The sequence below is a fragment of the Protopterus annectens genome, chromosome 12.part0, assembly GCF_019279795.1.
Source record: "Protopterus annectens isolate FY-2018-M chromosome 12.part0, PAN1.0, whole genome shotgun sequence".
Taxonomy (NCBI): Eukaryota; Metazoa; Chordata; order Ceratodontiformes; family Protopteridae; genus Protopterus; species Protopterus annectens.
Window position 1 is genome coordinate 402237328 of NC_056746.1, and position 19820 is coordinate 402257147.

At 38.9% G+C, this 19820-nt stretch overlaps 1 protein-coding gene across 1 annotated transcript in view; it reads right to left on the reverse strand.

The window, feature by feature from the left end:
• Positions 1-19820, reverse strand: part of DNAH3 (dynein axonemal heavy chain 3) — a 2217123-nt gene that overhangs the window by 355144 nt on the left and 1842159 nt on the right. Inside the window, exon 48 of the mRNA XM_044089509.1 lies at positions 2284-2449. Within this exon, the coding sequence (XP_043945444.1) occupies positions 2284-2449 (166 nt within the window). The remainder of the gene's footprint in view (positions 1-2283; positions 2450-19820) is intronic.

Below are 19820 nucleotides of genomic sequence, written 5' to 3' on the forward strand. Positions count from 1 at the left end.
GGTATACTAAGCTTTACTGCAGTTCAGCAATAAAACCAAAAGACAGTGATAAGTGGTCAAAACATAAGACAGCATTCATTGCAGGATGGAGAGTTGACCATGATGTGGTATGGAATGAGCCAATATGTGCATTAGTGTGTAACTGTGTGTGTATGTGTGGGGGGTGGCATTGGATTCCTCACGATGCATATTATCAATACCAGGCTACACCTCTGATGGGGTTTGAAGTATTTCTAAGCTATAAGGTCATCATGTAAGAGGAATGCAAGCAAGGCAGCAGTATACTTACAAAGAAAAACAATTTCACCAATGAATATATTTGCCTTTTCATGAAGTTAATTGCACACTACTTCTTACACTTCTGCAATATACAGTTCTAGGAAGAACAGCAACATTCTGAATCTGGAGTTCTCCACAAGTAACAGCAAAACAACAGGATTTGTTTGCCAACTGTTAATCACAGTAATTATCTCAAAACCTCTATGAAACTTGTTAGAAATTACGAAGCTGAAATGCTCCACTAAAGTGAAAAATTAATCTAATGGAATGGGCTGCTCTGTTTTTGCCACACCCAGTAGTGTCAGTAGGGCGCTAACCAGAACTTATTGATTTATATATCAAGTTCCTGTGCTGCTACCTCCCCCAAGTACAACTGTTTTTTTTTCTGTTATATATCCTAAATATAAAATTACGGATTCACTTGAGAATCTTGAAAAACTGAAATCCCAAATTTCAGTTTTTTGAAATTCTATGCCGAAAGCTTTAAATCCTGAAACCCCATATGAGCAAAATTTTAAATCGTGAACCTACACTACAAATACACCACACACACTTACACATACACACAATGTCCCCCCTGCACCATCCATGTGGGGGGTTGCACCCCCCACATCCCCTACTTATATATATATATATATATATATATATATATATATATATATATATATATATATATATATATATATATATATATATATATTTATACTAACTCCGAGATCGCACAATCACACACACACAAAGGTAACTCACACCCACACATTTCACAGCCCCTTGCACACACGACACAGCCAAAACACACACACTAACATACACTAAAGCCCGTAACCTACATTCTCATACATACTTTCCTTAACTTACACCTATCCATTCACACACCGCCAGAAGCATCGAACTTTGGAATTTTGAATTTCGCGCTTCTGGTGTTTCGCGATTTTCAACGTTCGGCTTTATAAGTTCGAAAAACTGAAATTTGGGATTTCAGTTTTTGGAAATTATAAAGTGAACCCAAAATTACATATTCAGAACATTTATAAACTTGCTACATCAGAAGCCTTTAATTAGCTTGTAATATAACAAGTATTCACCACATCAGTTCACTGGTACCACTTATGAGAAGTACATAGCAAACATGGATAAAAAGGATGGAAAAAACATAACATATAGAACCCCCAAGACTTGTGTGTGGGGGTGGGAGGTGGGGGGGGTATAGTGGGTCGCAGACCACCAAGTTAAGTTAGTTATTTCCTTCAGTGTTACTGCAGTATAGCACAATCTTATGCATACTCACTGTGATGCTATGGTTTGTCTCACACACATACATATACAGATACACACACACACACACACACACACACACACACACACACACACACACACACACACACACACACACACACATATATACAGTAACATCCTAGGTTTGGCCACATACCCTGTGTCCAACTCAAGATATCTGAAAAGGTGGCAACACTACCATTCACTCATGAGCTCCATCAGTGTTCCCCTTCCCTACATTGTTTTTTGCTTGCCTACAGTAAGCAGACATGGAGTGTACACTAAGTGTACACGATCTGTATTCAAGCACATCCCTATGACATTTCTTGTGCTTTCTAGTCACTCAGAAAGATTACACTAATTGTACATGTAGTCTACACTTTGTGGTAACCTTTATGAATCCTCCTCAATATTTAAGGCTGCAACAAAATCAGTAGGAAAACTAAAATTAGGAGGAAGAATCTGTGAGTTATGCTTGTGTTGTCTGTTCAATCAGAAATGTGTACACTTAAGAATGCTGCCTAATATGTAAAATAAATGTAAAGTGGTTAATAATACGTAACAATTGCAACATAATGCATGGTAAGATAAATAACTAGAGAGAGGGAATAAAATCCTGAACTACCTACAGAGGCAGTCAGTAGAAAAAAAAAAACAGTAACAGATAACATCAAAATGACACGTTGATAATCTTTATACTATTTTAAACAAAACTGGTCAAATACTCACTGTTTTCTGATGTCATCATCGAGTTCTACATCTTCTAAAAACTTATTTGCTACCATTTCTAAAGCATCTGTTGGCCAGGACTGGAACCAGTCAATGGTACAGCAGTTTATTAGTGAAGGGAACATTCGTAAGCGATTGCGAAAAGCATCTCCAATTGGGCTCATAGCTTTCAAAACAGAAAGAATAATTTCTTAAAAAATGTCAGAATTTCAACAGTGCAAGAGTGTAGAAAACATAGTAAATTATGTTAAAGTACCAATCTCACGAACACTAGATATTCTTATCACTTGTCATCAGTGTTGATATTACAAACCAACTCCTACAGACAGTGACATTTAAATATCACAAAATGTCACAGAAATATATTTATTTATTTAACATTTGTTTACCAGGAAAGTCTGACTGAACACAGGACCTTTTTCAGTGGAGGTCCGGGGAGAAAAGCTCCACGAGTAGCAGTAAATTTTAATGTACACATTACAATAATCAATAAAGTATAAAGTAAACAAAATGTAGTATACATAAGAAAATACAAATTTGTTACATCTTGACAACAAAACCTAGGCTTTGAACATAGCTAGTACTATTTGTAACGTATGACTTATGTCACGATATAAGGTTAAGACAGGTTGCTAGGAATAAAGGATTAAACACTGGGGAATAAGTTGGATATGGTTGGGGTATACTATGATGTATCAGAGCATTCATGAGGGGTTAGTGTATATTTACTTGTTTACCTTACAATGAATAGTCATTTATATTCAAAAAGTTGCACTCTGACTGAAATAAAGCAATCATCATGCCCATTTTAAATCCAGCATCACCTATGGGAGTAAGTCTGGGTAGCTGTAATTCTTAAAAACAAAAGCTACAACCACCATATTTTTGTTCCACTAAGCACAGAGAAGAAAGTGAACTATCAGCATAGTAGAGGACAAACACCCATCCTCCTCAAATAAAAAGAAAAAAATATTCTTAATTCACCATTGGGATTTCAGGAGTCTGCTAGCATCCTCATATAAAAAGTCAGATGCCTGCACACTCGAGTCCTAAAAAATGTTGCAAACTGCATTCAACCTAGTAAACTGGGCAAGCATTGGCATATGCATACATGTCCATGGTATGTACAGTCCATTAGTAAGCCATACCCAGCTGTGGAATATGGCAGAAATGACTATGTGAATAAGAAGTTCACATATACAATGCCACTAATTACAAAGGAAAGCAATTTTTTTTAAACAATGGAATTGTATAATAGCAATAAGCCACTCCTGTGTGTGAGTAATGCAGAATTTACCCATGACTGGCTTTGTTTGATAACTTGCTCTTTGTCTTTATTATTAAACCACATTAATCATGAATTAACTTTGCATTCACCACACCCAGTATCAGTCCTAAATTTGGTAATATGATAATCCTACTGGCCACATCAGAGTCATCCATTTTTAGTGATACATAATAACAAAACAGTAATCAGCAGAAAGCTACACAATCAGGAAGAATGTGGTATAATTAGCATAATGTCTATACATATTTACATTTAAATATAAATTGCAAACCAGACTTCAAAACAAAGAGATGGTTATCAGTACACTGTGTTACTTTCTGATCAAATTAAATTCCAGGAACATACTTCATATTATCTATCCTGTGTCCCTATCAAAGTACTGATAAGCAATAATCCGTGACTATATGTGGGTATATGAGGATTTATCTATGGTTGCTGTGGTTTGCTCATGAGGATGAAGCCAAAGTGATTAAACAAAGCCAACCATGTGTAAATGTTCATATTCCCACAAACTATGGTGAATTATAGCTATTAAACAATTACATTATTTAAGAAAGAAATTGCTTTCCCATCTTAAATAATTATTTATATAAGGGCACTTCAGTCTTTTTCCATATTGTCTTCCTTATACTGAGACTTGTGATCCCATGCTTGCACAGTAAGTACAACAGCATAGGAGAAGTGATGAGAAACCAGAATGTACATTGCTGTTTTTTTAACTATTAAAAACCGAGGTTTACGAGAGACAGCACAGACATATAAGGAAAATCAGATAGGTTTCTGTTTGTTTAGTTTTACAGAACTTATCTGATTTTTCTTATATTTTGTTCTGCCCCTCAGCATATGCCAACAGTCTAGCTGCTCAATCTTGCTTTAGCAGTGGGACTTTTTTCTATTGGTATTTGCTCGATTTACAAAGGGCATGTTGGTTGGGTTGTGCAATCAGTGTGCACATTTCTGAATAGTAATAAGCATTTATTGTATAATTATATTTATAGTCTATTATTATATGCAAATATGAATAATGAAATTATAAATGAAGTTTAATAGTATATTAATGTGACAGCATGCCATAATATAAAATACCATTTGACCAAATACTAGTTTAGCAACTTGTGCTGAATAATCCTAACATATTTGAGAAATACACAGATAATTCATTTAGAGATAAAATGATGTGAGAAATTGCCACAATACAGATGTGTTTTTGCTGCTAATTATGCTCCCTTGAACCTCATGCAGAGATTTATAGTCCCACACCTTACTCATTATTGTATTCCAGTTTTGAGGTTAAACAGCCTCAGAGTATGTGACATAATTGGCTTTCTACCAGTATCAATTATTTCAACAATACTATCATTCTGTGACCTCAGAATTATAGGATATTAGTACCTTGGTAAGGGTGCAAGTGCCTGTCCTATGACCAAAACATGGTTAAACATAAGAAATTTCTTATTTTTATGAAACACATATCATAGTTCCTAATGGAAAATGATAACTCTGAGTACTGGAGTTACGTGAACTTATGGGTTTTGTTAGTCTGTGTAACAGCATTTTGGTAACTCTGCTACACTAGCAGTAGCATGCTGCATTTGTTTGCTTTGATTCACAACACATCTCATTAGCAACTATGTGGTAAGGAATGTCACACCTCTAGCAGCCAACACACATCCTGGAATTCCATTATTTTCTGAAAAATCAACTTGAAAAACATAAGACAAACAAATATAAATATTTTGTGAACAATAAAAACTATTAAAACTATACAAATAGCAACATTATCAGTAAGAAATATTCCTTACTGTGATAATTGTCAGTGCATTCATAATCTTTCCATATATACTATACAATAGCAATAACCTATGGCTGGGTGTGGGTAATGCTGGATTTATCCATGGTTGGTGTGGTTTGGTCACAAGGGCAAAGTCCAGGTGACAAAACAAAGCCAATTATGGGTAAATCAGAATTAGCACTCAGCCATGGGTTATTGTTATTATACAATGACATTATTTAAGAAAAAAATTAACTTACTTTTCTTAAATAATGTCCTTGTACAATGGCGCCATTGTGTTCTTTTGCATTTTTCTCTGGTAACATAGGGCTTTCTTGATATATTGCCTATGTGTAGGGACTTACATTCTCATGTTTATGCAGTACATCAGTGCTGTGTAAAGGAAGCAATGGAGAAAGGAAGATCTCCGTTGCTTTTTTGTTATGTCTTTAATTAAAAAATGAAATCCAGAGACTTCAAATGCACAGGAGAGATAGAACACAGTGACACAGAAAATATAAGGATAATCAGGTACATTTCTCTAATTATGCATAACGTACCTGATCAGCCTTCTATTTTTCTCTGTCCCAACTCTCTCATTCTTTTGAAGTCTCCGTTTTTTATAAGTTTATTTATTTTTTTCAAGTTACAGAAAAGTAGTATTTTCATAGCATATATTATAGAAAAAAGTCCGGGCAATTGGACTTTTTCCATTAGTATATGCTTGATTTACAACAGGCATGCTGGTTGGGCTGACCAATCAGCATGCTCGTTTTTGAATGTTAATGACCAGTCATTGTATAATATATTATAGTGTATACAAACCCAGAATTATGTTTTTTCTAAACTTTCAAAAGCAAATGGTCATATCTTGCAAACTACAAGCTAGACACATATTGTTAGAACATTTTTGTTAACCAGACATAAGCTTTTACGTCATAACATGAAATTCCTCTCGAGTGTATGTTTATTAAGGTATTTACAGATATGTGAAAACATATGCATAAAGTACAGTTTTGTACCTACCATAAATGTAGATGTTCGAAGATCCACATTGCTGCAGTCCTTACACTTGGGTAGTCCGCTGTCCTCGGTCAGCCCGAATATCAAAGTATAAGGCTGACGTCGGTCAAGGCGCATTTGACTGACATCAGGACGTCAGGGTACAAATGCACATGACCGACGTCATATCCTCAGTCTTTTCTTGCCCCAGATGCCAGAAGACCCTAAAAATAAAGGTCAAAACCCAAAGACAACAACCAAACAACCAACCATCCTAACACTAAAAATATGTACAATATATACAATATATACAATATACCTCATATTGACAACCCAACCCACACAACCGCCTCAAACTACAGAGGGGAAGGAGGGAGGGTAAATTGGACTGCAGCAATGTGGATCTTCGAACATCTACATTTATGGTAGGTACAAAACTGTACTATGTTCTTCATCTCACATTGCTGCAGTCCTTACACTTGGGTAGAATCCCAAAGCAGAGGTAAGGGAGGATGGCCAAACTATAATGAAGCAGGAGCTGCCAAAATGCCCTGCAAAACAGCAGTGGCAAAACCAGCCCTGGATTTAGAGTACAGTGGAAGGTGATAATGCCTAGAGAAAGTATGCACTGAACTCCAAGTAGCTGCCTCCAAAATATCCTTAGTTGCCACCCCTCAAAAAGCTGTTGAAGTGGCAGTAGCCCTAGTGGAATGAGGCCTAATCCCAGCTGGAATCTCCTTGCCATGATGGGAATAACAGAAAGCAATGCAAAACCCAATCCACTTAGAAATAGTTTGTTTTGACACAGGCTTGCCCTGAGAACCCAAAGCAAATGAAACAAATAACTGCTGAGACTGCCTGAACCCTTTAGTTCTGTCCAAATAATATCGCAACTGCCTGTGTACATCTAAAGTGTGCAAAATCTTTTCCCCTTTATTTTGGGGATTTGCATAAAAAGTAGGCAAATGAATAGTTTGGTTTAAAGCCACACTAGAAACCACTTTAGGCATAAAGGAAGGATTAGTACGTAAAGATACCCTATCCTTATGAAAAATTAAGAAAGGCTCAACCGCCATAAGGGCCTGCAACTCAGAAACCCTTCTTGCAGAGGTAATAGCCAACAAAAAAGCAGTCTTCCATGACAAAAACTTTAATTCAGCAGTAGCTGCAGGCTCAAAAGGTTGTAGAGTGAGTTTCTCCAACACAAAATTGAGATCCCAAGCAGGAGTAGGAGCTCTTCGTGGGGGTCTTATATTCTTTGCCCCTCTAAGAAATTGCTTGAACAAAGGATGAGAAAACAATGGTGGGTCACAATCATAGTGAGCCGAAATTGCTGCAGCATGAACCTTAATAGAAGAGAAGGACAAACCTTTGTCCAATAACTCAGTAAGATATTGAAGAGCCACACTTAAATTAGGCTCAGAAACATCAAAATCCTTTGCTGCACTCCAAAATAAAAATCTCTTCCATTTATCTGCGTACACTTTCCTTGTACTAGGCCTTCTAGCTTCCAAAATAACATTCAAAACTTGCTGTGGAAGTGGAGGCCCACTATGGTTCAAAACAGAATATGCCAGGCTGTTAGGTGCAGAGAGTGAAGCTTGACATTGAGCAAATGACTGTCCTCCTGAGACAACAGGTGTGGAATCGAAGGCAAAGGCCATGGAGGCTTCTGTACCAGGCTTCTCAGTAATGGGTACCAATGCTGTCGAGGCCAATCTGGAGCTATCAAAATCATCCTTGGCTTGTCTTGTCTGGCCTTTAGTAGTACCTTTGGGAGGAGAGGCAGAGGCGGAAAGGCATACACATGAAGATTGCTCCAATTGAAGGAAAGAGCATCCACTTTCCAAGCTGTGGGATGAAACCTTTTTGTGCAAAACTTTGGCAGCTGATGGTTTAGTGGAGAAGCGAACAGATCTATGTCTGGAGTTCCCCATGACACTGTCAATTTCTGAAATACATGAGGATCCAATTTCCACTCGTGGGGATCCATAATTTGTCTGCTCAACACATCTGCTAAGGAGTTCTGTGCTCCCGGCAGAAACCTTGCCTGAAGATTTAGCTGTAAACTGAGAGCAGTCTCCCACAAAATCATTGCTTGCCTGCATTGAGGATAAGAATGTGTTCCGCCTTGCTTGTTGATGTACCACATGACAGTTGTGTTGTCTGTTAGAATCAACACCTGCCCTGGAAGAAGTAAATCCTTGAAAGCTATTAATGCAAACTGGACTGCTAACATCTCTTTCAAGTTGATATGTAGATGTTGTAGTCTGGCAGGCCACTTGTCTTGTATCCACTTTCCATTCAGATGAGCTCCCCAAGCTTTGTCTGAGGCATCTGTCATTAGAATCTGACTCGCCTCTGGCCGGGTCACAGAGAGTCCCTTGTTTAGGTGACATTCCTGAGCCCACCACAACAATTCCTTTTGAATGCAAGGTATTATTTGAATGACAGTGTCCAAATCCTGGCAGTGCCGTGTCCATACATTTTGAGATACCATTGTAGCTTCCTCATATGCAGTTTGGCATTGGGAAGCACCAGAATACAAGATGCCATGAACCCCAAGGCTTGAAGGACTGTCCTTGCAGTCAGCCTGGACTGATGAGACAACTGATGAAAGTAAAGGGTAAGATTCTTTTGTTTGTCCGGGGTCAAAAGGCCATCTGGGATGCTGTATTCAGTCTCACACCCAGAAAGCACATGTCCTGAGAGGGTACTAGACTGGACTTTATTTCGTTCACAGAATACCCCAGGCATCTTAGCACTGCTATCACATAATCCAAATGATGAAGAAGCTCGTCCCTTCCTTGAGCCAGAATCAGGCAGTCGTCCAAATAAGGATAGATCTGTATTCCTTTTAACCTGAGGAAAGCTATCACTGGAGCCAGAACCTTCGTGAACACTCTGGGCGCAGTAGATAAGCCAAAGGGCAATGCAGAGAACTGATAATGAGAAGTCCCAGCTCAGAAACGCAGATACTTCCTGCAACTCAGTCTGATAGGAACATGAAGATAAGCCTCCTTGAGATCCAAGGTTACCATCCAATGATCTTTGCCCAGCAGAGGTAAAAGCTGCTGTAACGTCAACATTTTGAACTTGGGAATGTCCAGATAAGTGTTGAGGATAGATAAGTCCAAAATTGGTCTCCACGTGTTCCCTTTCTTTGGTACTAGGAACAGGCGAGAATAAAATCCTAGGCCCACTTCTGGCATAGGGACCGGCTGTATGGCCCCTATTTGGAGTAACAGAGAAATTTGCTTGTGAGCCTCTATTCTTTGTTGAGGAGGAACGTCTGGCATGCCTTTGAAAGGAGGCAAGGTATGAAAATAAAACCTGTAACCGTGGTAAATGATATCCAATACCCATCTGTCTTGGGTAATTAAACTCCAATTTTCTTTGAAAAGTGCCAACCTTCCTCCCAAAGGTGCTGCCAGACGAGCAGGTTCTGGCAGCTGAAAAGGTAGGTCATTGGGTCTGTTTACGAAAGGACTGACCCCTGCCCTCACCAAGACTGTGCAGGAGAACTCCCTGTTCTAGGCCTGAAAGAGCCCTGAGCTCTGTCCCTACCACGTCTAGATCTACCCCTAGACTGGGAATCATAAGAAGGATAGGTCCACCCCTTAGTAGGCCAATTTCTACTAAACTTTGGAGGCTGAACCTGCAAAAAATCTTTAACAGTCTGCATAGACTTAGCCTTGTCTTCCATTTTCTTTAAGACTGTCTCAACAGGAGAACCAAACAACACATCAGATTGTAAAGGAGCATCTAAAATCCTTGTTTTAACATGGTCAGATAAATTCTGATCCCTCAGCCAGGCGTGCCTGCGAAGAACTGACCCAGTGGCAGCCACCCTAGACGAGGCCTGTACAGCATCAAAACCACATTGCAAAGAATGCTTACCCACCTGTTCAGAAACATGTACTAAATCTTGTAACTCTTTACAATCAATACCTTCCGCCAGAGCATCAACCTTAGACTTCAATTGAGAAAGGAGATAGTTTTGGTATTTCAACATGTGAAACTGGCAATTCAAAGCCCTCATAGCTAGAGTGGAGGAAGTATAAACTTTCTTTCCCCATCTATCCAAGGCCCTGGCCTCTTTATCTGAAGGAACCGGATTCTTGACAACAGAAGCCTTAACACCTTTAGGCCCCTGACTAACAGTTTCTGGGTCTGCCCTAGGACTCTTAAAAGATACTTATGAGCTTCAGGCACCCTGTAATACCTATCCGGTTTAACAGGAGCAGGAGGCAAAGAATCAGGATTAAGAGAAGCCTCTGTAAAACATCTTCCACCACATCCAAAACAGGAGGTATAGCCAAAGGCCTATGCTGGGGTAAAAACAAAATTCCCTAAGCCTTTTCCTGGAATCAGAGAAGTCCTGACCTTCCCACTTAAAATGCTCCCTCATGGAATGAAGAGTTTCTGAAAAGAAAAATCCTCAGGAGGAGAAGCAGAAGGAGTAGAATCATCCACATCAGAATCAGAATAAGGGAATACTCCTGCAAGTCCTCAGCCAAGACTCTGAAACATCCGAAGCCTGCTCAAAACTCCTAGCTCAGGTTCCACCCTAGGTCTCTTATCAGGAGGGGGCAAAGAACCCCTAATTAAAGTAATCAAATCTTCTGCCATTTTAAGCATATGCTTCTTGGGCACAGTTCCTGAAGAACTAGGGGTGACACCAACTGAAGCTAAACCTGGCCTGCCTCTGGGAGAAGCCTTGAAACAGAAGGAGAGGGCCTAACCACCCTAGGAAGGGAGGGAGTATAGTAACCTGAGAAGCCCCATCAGCCTGACCTGCCTCCTGAGAGGCCACATCCTGCAATAACAAAGTCTCTCCCTGGGATCCCAAAGAAACCTCCGGTGGAACCACCGGCTCCACCGACGCCTCTAAAGAACCGATGTCCGGTACAGACGGTTCTCCTACCCTAGGCTTCACTCCTTTGTCCTTGCACTTCTTCGAAGAAGCGCCGGAGCCTCCGACGGCATTTTATAATTGCACCGCTTCGAAGACTAACCTGGCACAATCTAACCTTCTCTTTATAGTGCGCTTATTGAATCTAGCACAAGAGCGACACCCAACAACACCGTGCTCAGGCCCTAAACAAGGAATACACAAAGTATGGTAGTCTCTATGCGGTATCTGTTTCCCACAAGAAATACAATTATTCACTTTTTCTGACATCCAGTAAACCACTGAGGCAAGAAAAAACTAAAATATTCCCCAACGGGGTACTTAGCCAACTTTGACTCGGTCTGAAACTCCGAAACCGAACAATTTCAGAACGCCAACCGGCACTTGCAACGCTGCTTCTGCATCGGACCATGCGGCAAAAAAAGACTGAGGATATGACGTCGGTCATGCGCATTTGTACCCTGACGTCCTGATGTCAGTCAAATGCGCCTTGACCGACGTCAGCCTTATACTTTGATATTCGGGCCGACCGAGGACAGCGGACTACCCAAGTGTAAGGACTGCAGCAATGTGAGATGAAGAACATCTGTATAATTAGCAATGCAAATAACACTGACTAATTCTCAAGGTGCGCAACTTGCAGAACAAATTACAATGTCAGTTTCACTGGATGCCATTCAACAATTTATAAGTTAATTTTTTGAAGTATTAAATACATATGGAAATATTCATTATTTTCATAATTACAACAAATAACTAACAATATTTCAAGTATGGTGTGTCATAAATGGACAGTGACGCAGACTTTTCTTGTCTCCTAGCATGGCATTTTATGACATATCCCCTCAATATAGCATATAGGTCTGTCAGTTATCAAAATATGAACATAAATATTAAAATATGAATAATAAGTGGCAAACAGTGATTAATTTCCCTACTGCAAGACATCTTAGAGGTTGGCATAATGGTTAAAGTGTTTACTTCAAAGAAATAAGGTACAGCGTTTGATTCTCACCTTTGAAGGGGATATAGGTTGGGCTTACAATGGCCCATAATGGCAGCTAGCCTAGTACTTATCTATGAATCTATAATCATTGTGAAGTTGGTGTAATGGTTAAGGTTGTCACCTCACAGACAGACACAAGATACAAGGGTTGAGCCTGACCTCTGGTCTCTGTCTGGCTATTGGCTAGACTTGCGATAGTCTGCATACTGACTGCCTTGTATTTACCTGTAAGTAGCATAATATGCAGATCTCTTGATACATAGGATTATCTATGAAGGTTGAGGCTTGGTATAATGTATGTGGTGTTTATCTCACAAACACAATCATAAGTTACAGGGTTTGATTCTCACCTTTGAAAGGGAAATTGGCTAGGCTTAAAATGGCCTGCAAGGGCAACTAGCCTAGTACTTACAAATATACCTATGAACAATCTTAGTGTAATTTTGTTAATAAGTCTTTGCTCTTTCTAATCCTGTCTATTATTAGCTAGCAAATCACTTAGTTAAAGAAGTCAGACCCAAAAAAGGCCTGGATACCATAAGAAGCCATGGGTGTTAACTGGAAGTATACAAAAAGACACTACAGATTTAAAAGTGATATATATTTATATTTTTGGTTTGAGTGATACCATATATTTATGTAGCATTTGCTTGCTTTGATTCACAACATATTTTCTAAGATTCTCACTGAAAAGTTCTCTTAAGATTCTTCCTGATTTGGAATCTATGAATTGGATTTTTAAGAAAAATGACATCTGCAACAAGCTACACTCCTGATGAGTTACTTCACAAAGACTCCTATTTACATTAGAATACCATAAATAAATGAAAATAATCAGCTAAACAATAATATAAAGCATTACTTATATTCTGATTCCTAATATTCCTAAACCATGTTATGTGACTATGCATTTGGTTGATAAAATTTGTAGTTGATAGCTATCTGCTTTAAAAGCAGTACTGAGTAAAGTACTTTATGAATTATGCTTAAACTAGCATTGTAAACTGTATACTGTGCTGTGTGTCCAGAAAGGATTATAAGCTATGTGTTATATACAATGGGGTATAGTGATATATCTACCTAGCGCAGTTTTCATACTTAACTATACTACCATGCTCAGTCAAAAGAAAAAAAAAGAGTAGAAATGGGGGCTTGCAATGCATGGAAGTGTGTGTGTGTGCGCGCGTGCGTGCATGTGTGTGTGTGTGTGTGTGTGTGTGTGTGTGCACGTGCATCTATATATGTGCATGTGCACATGTGCTCTGTGTGTGTGTGTGTGTGTGTGTGTGTGTGTGTGTGTGTGTGTGTGTGTGTGTGTGCACGTGCATCTATATATGTGCATGTGCACGTGTGTGTGTGTGTGTGTGTGTGTGTGTGTGTGTGTGTGTGTGTGTGTGTGTGTGTGCACGTGCATCTATATATGTGCATGTGCACATGTGCTGTATGTGTATATGTGTGTGCATGCATACAGATGCTATATGTGTTGTGGGACAAACAGAAAGGAGTGAAAAATGACTGCTGTCACATATTAAAACACTGAAGAAACAATAAACCACAATGCAACAATAAAACAGAAAAAGAGAAGGCTGGCTATATAGCATTACAAAATATCAGAATACTTTAATATACCTGTTGTGAGAAACAGCTTCATAGATCATCAGCACAGAGTTGTGTCAGATTTGCTGATGTGCAGAAAATTCTACCGCCTCTCTTTCTGCCAATATAATCTGGCTACTCACATGTCACATGTGCAATTGTCCCCCTCTCCAAAAGACAATCTGTGTAGAAGAGGGACTATAGATATGTGTAACTGTGTCTTCAGTATGCATGGCCTCACTCCAATGGATCCATGGATAACTTGTGCCTCAGAGGCAGAAATGTATGACTAACATGGTATCACTGTGCCTAATTCTCAATGAATACCCCTTTGTTGCTCAGTGGAAATTTAACTTTACAGGAATGTGAAAAACGCATGCAATCAGATTTTTTTCAAATGCACTTCTACAAGACTTGGCAATGTCATCCAGCTTGGTCATACAAATACTTGATGATATGTAATGTAGGTGTCATGTGGAATCATAGCTACAGATATGGTGGAAAATGGATAACACTGTATTATGAGCTGATGTCAGCCTACCTTATCTCAAGCAAGCATAGTCACTGCAGCATGGCAGACATAAGATCTCTCACATCCAATCACAAGGCCATTATGATACTTTTATAGGGTGTAGAGTATGCCATACTATACACATCAGTGCCCCAAGTCAGGCAATTCATGTGTGTGTGTGTGTGTGTGTGTGTGTGTGTGTGTGTGTGTGTGTGTGTGTGTGTGTGTGTGTAGATACTTGGTGCCTATGTTTCATATACTTGCTTGGTACAGAAAGTACTTGGTCCATGCTGCTTGTAGCTCCTAATATATGGCATAGCAAGAGCAGGCAGTCTATGAATCATGGCAACTTCATGACACGGACAAGCTGCAAAGTGCACATCCTCTTTATGGGACTGTGCACTATTTATAAATTACATTGGACATACTAGCAACTGATTTTTCCTAGGCAAAATCAGGTGTTTAGTCAGTATACAGGTCTTCATAAAGAAGCTGTTTTCTGAATACACTCATACAGTTGTAGATGCATAATTACATAACGTAAGGTAATTAATATACAAAAAAATGCACACTAATTGGTCAAACCAATCAGCTTCTCAGTTGTAGATCAAGCATACCCATAGAAAAAACATCCATTAGAGTCAACTTAAACATGGGAATATAGTTAGCAGAAATGCTGTCTGACATACAGAAAGATAAAGTTGTGCAAGTTTGCACTTACCATAACAGTTTGTTTGTTTATGTCTTTCGGCTTTTCCCAGTTAGGGGTCGCCACAGTGGAACTCCGGTCCGCTAATGATTGGCAGTAGATTTTTACGTGTTGGCTTGCTGGGCCTAACACACAACCTTCAACAAAGGAACGCCCATTTACGCATATCGCCACACAGAAGACGCTCTAACTGAGAATCGAACGGGCAATGTCTAACTGTGAGGCGACAACGCTACCGCAGCACCACCACCGCAGATATTCAAATTTCTCACTGCTGCAATAGCCTTCCAGCCATATGGGTTGTATCTTGCATAGGATAACTGGCCAGCTACAGGAAGATTGTGCTCCCTCCCACAGCTACACTCTGACTGATGACTGGCTAACACCTTCGGGGAAATCAGCAGTTGTACTGCAGAAACCTTCAGGACATTCTTGCCCATAAACAGAGAAAGAGCTTACACCTCCTGAACCTCCTAAAGATATAACAGTAATCAAAAACTTTATATTCCGATAACTAACTATATACAGAATTAGGGTAATGGTGGGTGGCTGTGGTTACTGCAACAGCGAGTAATTCAAACATCTGCTGTTATGGTAAGAGCAACTTAAGACAGCTGTACTGTGTTCATCATTCTCACTGCTGACTAGCCTTTTGGTTATATGAGCTGATTACCAAGGTGTATCCAACCTGGTAAGACGAAGAATAAGGATTCAGAAGCCACTGGGAATGAACCTAGGAAATCCAGTCATGGACATGGAAAAGGAATCCAGTTTGTAATGCTTTGTAAAAATACGTACAGAGGACCATGCTGCTACCACTATTATGCTTCTAAATTCCATCCCACTGCAGTAGTATTCCATTGTAGAAAAAAAAGTCTAGAATGTACTTGATACTTCCTGAAAAGATTCAGCAAGGTGGGTATAACAAAAAGAAACAGCTGAGGTCAACCTTCTTGTAAAGTCTGCTTTAACATGGGTGGCCCTTTCTTCATCCCATCTTAAGAAATAAACAACTGATCTGCTTTTCTAAAGGACTTAATTCTGTCATGATAGTACTTAAGCTGCCTATGCATGTCCAGACTATGTAGAATCCTTTCTCCCTGGTTCTGAGGACCTGGATAGAACAATTAATGACTGATGGTTTGATTCAAAGTAAACTCTGAAACCGCTTTGGGCATAAATGAGGGATTTGTTTTTAATATGACCCTATCTCTATGGAAGACCATATATGATTTCACCCACCATGAGAGAATACAACTCAGATACTCTTCTTGCAGATGTCAGAACAATAAGGAATACAGTCTTCCATGGAGTGAACCTTAAATGTGCCTGATGGGCTGTTCAAAGAGAGACTTAACTATTTTCCAGCACAAAGTTAAGTTCCTCGGGGAGGACTTATCCATTTTCGAGGAAGCCTAAGATGCAAACCTCCCTTTAGAAACTGTTTTACCAAAAACAGAGATGAAATGGGAGGATCCATGGGCAGACATGCTGAAATGGCCACAAGATGAACCTTGATAGAGGAATAAGTGAATATAGTAACAGAGATAAAACAACTAGAACTGAGATCTTTAGAAAAGGGTAGGAGCAAACTACATAGGAAAAAAAATAAATGGTAATTGTGGGAGAATACATACAAGTGAGGAATGAGGTCTAAAAAGCAGCAAAACTTAAATGAGCTATGTAATGTCTGAGTGAGAAAGATTGGGTAGATTAAAAGTGATTATAATGTTTGCAACTGGGAGTGTTCTAGTATAGTTTGTGATGTAAAATGCTTGCGACTAGGATTGTGCTGGCGAGACTTGTTTTCATTTATATAAATGTATGACTGCCTATGTAGTATGTAATGGTTTAATAAAGATATTTCTTGTTTAAAATTGAATAATGTATGTAATGTTGCTTAGGTTATATGACAAAGCAATATATGTGAAGTATAACGTTTGTTATGTTAATATAATGATTACTTTTAAATGAATATAAATTTGCCTGTGTCACAAGTGATAATTCAATAAAGGTGTCTGGAAAAAAGAATCAACAATGAGACCCAGGCACAGAGAGTTTGAGAAATGTCTTGAAATCTGTGGCTATGGGGATGTGATGATAAACATATCTTAGATGTAATATTACCATAGGAATTTAAAGAGGGGATGAGAGATAACAGACTCTGAAAGTCAGCATTTTGAATTTTGGTACCTTCACAAACAAATTGAGAAAGGAAACATGTAGAACTGGTCACCATGAAAGCACTTTATTTGGAATGAGAAAAATTCAGGAGTAGAAGCCTTTCCCCCTTTGATCGAAATGCACTGGTTCTATGACTACTAGAGTGAGTAAGTGCTGAAAACCCTACGGAAAAGACACTTTGATCCACAGTGTTGTGAAGTATTCCCTTGGAAGGAAGTATTTGTATCCAGTGCCAACTGTAACCCTTTTGAACCACGTTTATCACCCAAAAGTCTAATAGAATCTGTTGCCAAAGGAAAATGTACAGAGTCAGTTTCTGCAAGACATTTAGGGACATATGAGCAGGAGCAGAGGGGAAGTGGACAGAGTGCTGACATAGCCATAGTATTAGACTGTCCTTTTTTGAACGGATCCCTGTTTTTTGTTGTTCTCCTCCTGCCATCTCTTTTTTCTCCTTGTCTGACAGGAAGTGGCAGAGATTGCTTGTTTTCCTTTTTAAGTGGAAAGAGTATTTTGGAAATTTGTAATGGGGACTTGAAAAAATCTTAGACACTCAATGAATTAATTTCCCTCTTTCATCAAATTGTTTGAGAACCTGTAGCAAATTGGCCAAACAGACCCCCCATTTAAAGTATAATTTAAAATTTCAGAATTTACTTCATCATTAAACTTTTGGTTATGTACTCAGGCATATCTCCTCAAAACTGTAGCAGTTGCAGTGGACCCAGACACAGTATCTGTACAACCATATACACACACTCTTCAAAGCATGTTTAGATACTTGGGATATATTGTAAATAATCAGATTCAGAAAGGAGCTACCTTCTGAAGGAAGTGTGGCAGAGCATTCCCTCAAACAGGGATAAAAATAAACTTCTATATATGTGCCTGGTAGTTAAAAATTCCATATGCTAAAGTGAAAGAAGAGAAAATTCTCTAACCTTATCTGTCCAATACCCTTCCTTCTTTATCCACAGGTAAAAGGTTAATATTGGATAAAAGTCTGTTTCTAGCTAGCAAAAACTAAAATGGCAGCTGAGACTGATCTAAAATGAGAAACAATAATTTGTTAGTTTGAGGTACTTTATATAGTCTATCCGCCTTTTCCCTGGGGAACAAAATCGCTGTTCTATAACTTTGCTTTAGGTTTTACAGGTCGACGAAAAAGTGTTCGCTCTTAAGTCACTTTACTCTTCTAATATAGATCCCACAAAAACATCTCATTCATCTTGGAAATAGCCTGTGTAAAGGAAATTTTCTGCAAAAATGGAGGATAAAACTAATTTTTTTCAGAGAGTTTTAGGGCTGGAAATCTGCAGAAGAAGAAGAAGCCTTATTTCTGTTAATGCCAGAAACCTCCGACAAATCGTCAGTAACTTCTTTGCAGATATTGTCCTCTGGTAAGGATTTCTGAGCATCAGGATTAACAGCCTGTAATGACTGTCTGGTTAAAGTAAGAAAATCATCTTCACAAACATATACCATGCCTTCAGATGAGCGATGTCTAACCTTCTTCTTCCTTTTTTTTTTTTTTTTTTTTTTTTTTTGCAGGGACCACCTTAGAAGAAAACTGACTAGGTGATGACACTTCAAACTTGCCAAGAGGCCTCTTTCTCTAGCCACTGCAAGACATATCTTTCAGAATGCCTCCCTTTCCAATACAGATTTATCAACTAATGGTTGGGGCACTGTCTGAGCTCATGGCTGTGGCAAGGGCTCTTTACTGTGTGGTCATTTTCATTTTAAGTACAGTGGAGGAAGCAGAACCAGAGTAAATATCCATACTGTAGCCAAGGAATAAGTCTGATTGCCAAAAGCTCTGCTGGAACAAGTCAGATGGAAAGTAAGTTGTCAAACGAGTGTTCACAAGCAGCACACCCACTTACACTTCACACAGTCCTCCCTTCTACAGTAAAAGCTCAAGCAGAACACAAAAAATCTTGTCAGGAAAAGAGCACTATACACAAAACAGCACTGACAGAAAATACAACAGTTAAGTTTTCACAAAGTATATAAAAGCACTAAAACATTCAGAAATATTTTCTGCCCAGAAAAAAATGCTTCCTGATCCTTAAATTCGCACCAATAGTTCAAAGTTTTTACAAGCAGTAAATATTTACCCCCCCCCCCAAAAAAAAAGTCATCACAATAGTAAAAATTAAGCCCAAAGTTAAAAATAGTGATCCCTGACAGGAATCTTCTGATATTGTGAAAAAATACCATTTTAAGGGGAAATACTGTTTTTAGTTACAAAATAAAATACAGAAATAGTTTCTTAAAACGGTAATACTTTCAGTGTGGAAGGGTTGTCCTGTGGGTACTTATCTATCAGTAAATCTGAAGCATTCTGCTGCTCCTGTGAAGCCTCAAAGCTGCTTCCTCCTAAGGCAGCAGAAAGTACTGACATTTTCAATACCTGACTGCTGACTTCTCTCCAAGGGGCTAGCCAATCAGAAGTCAGAGTGTAAGTTTAAGAGGGAGACAGAGCTTTGCAAAGCTGTCCAGTTGTTGTATCCTATGCAGAATACAACCTATAGAGTCAAAACGTTACTGCA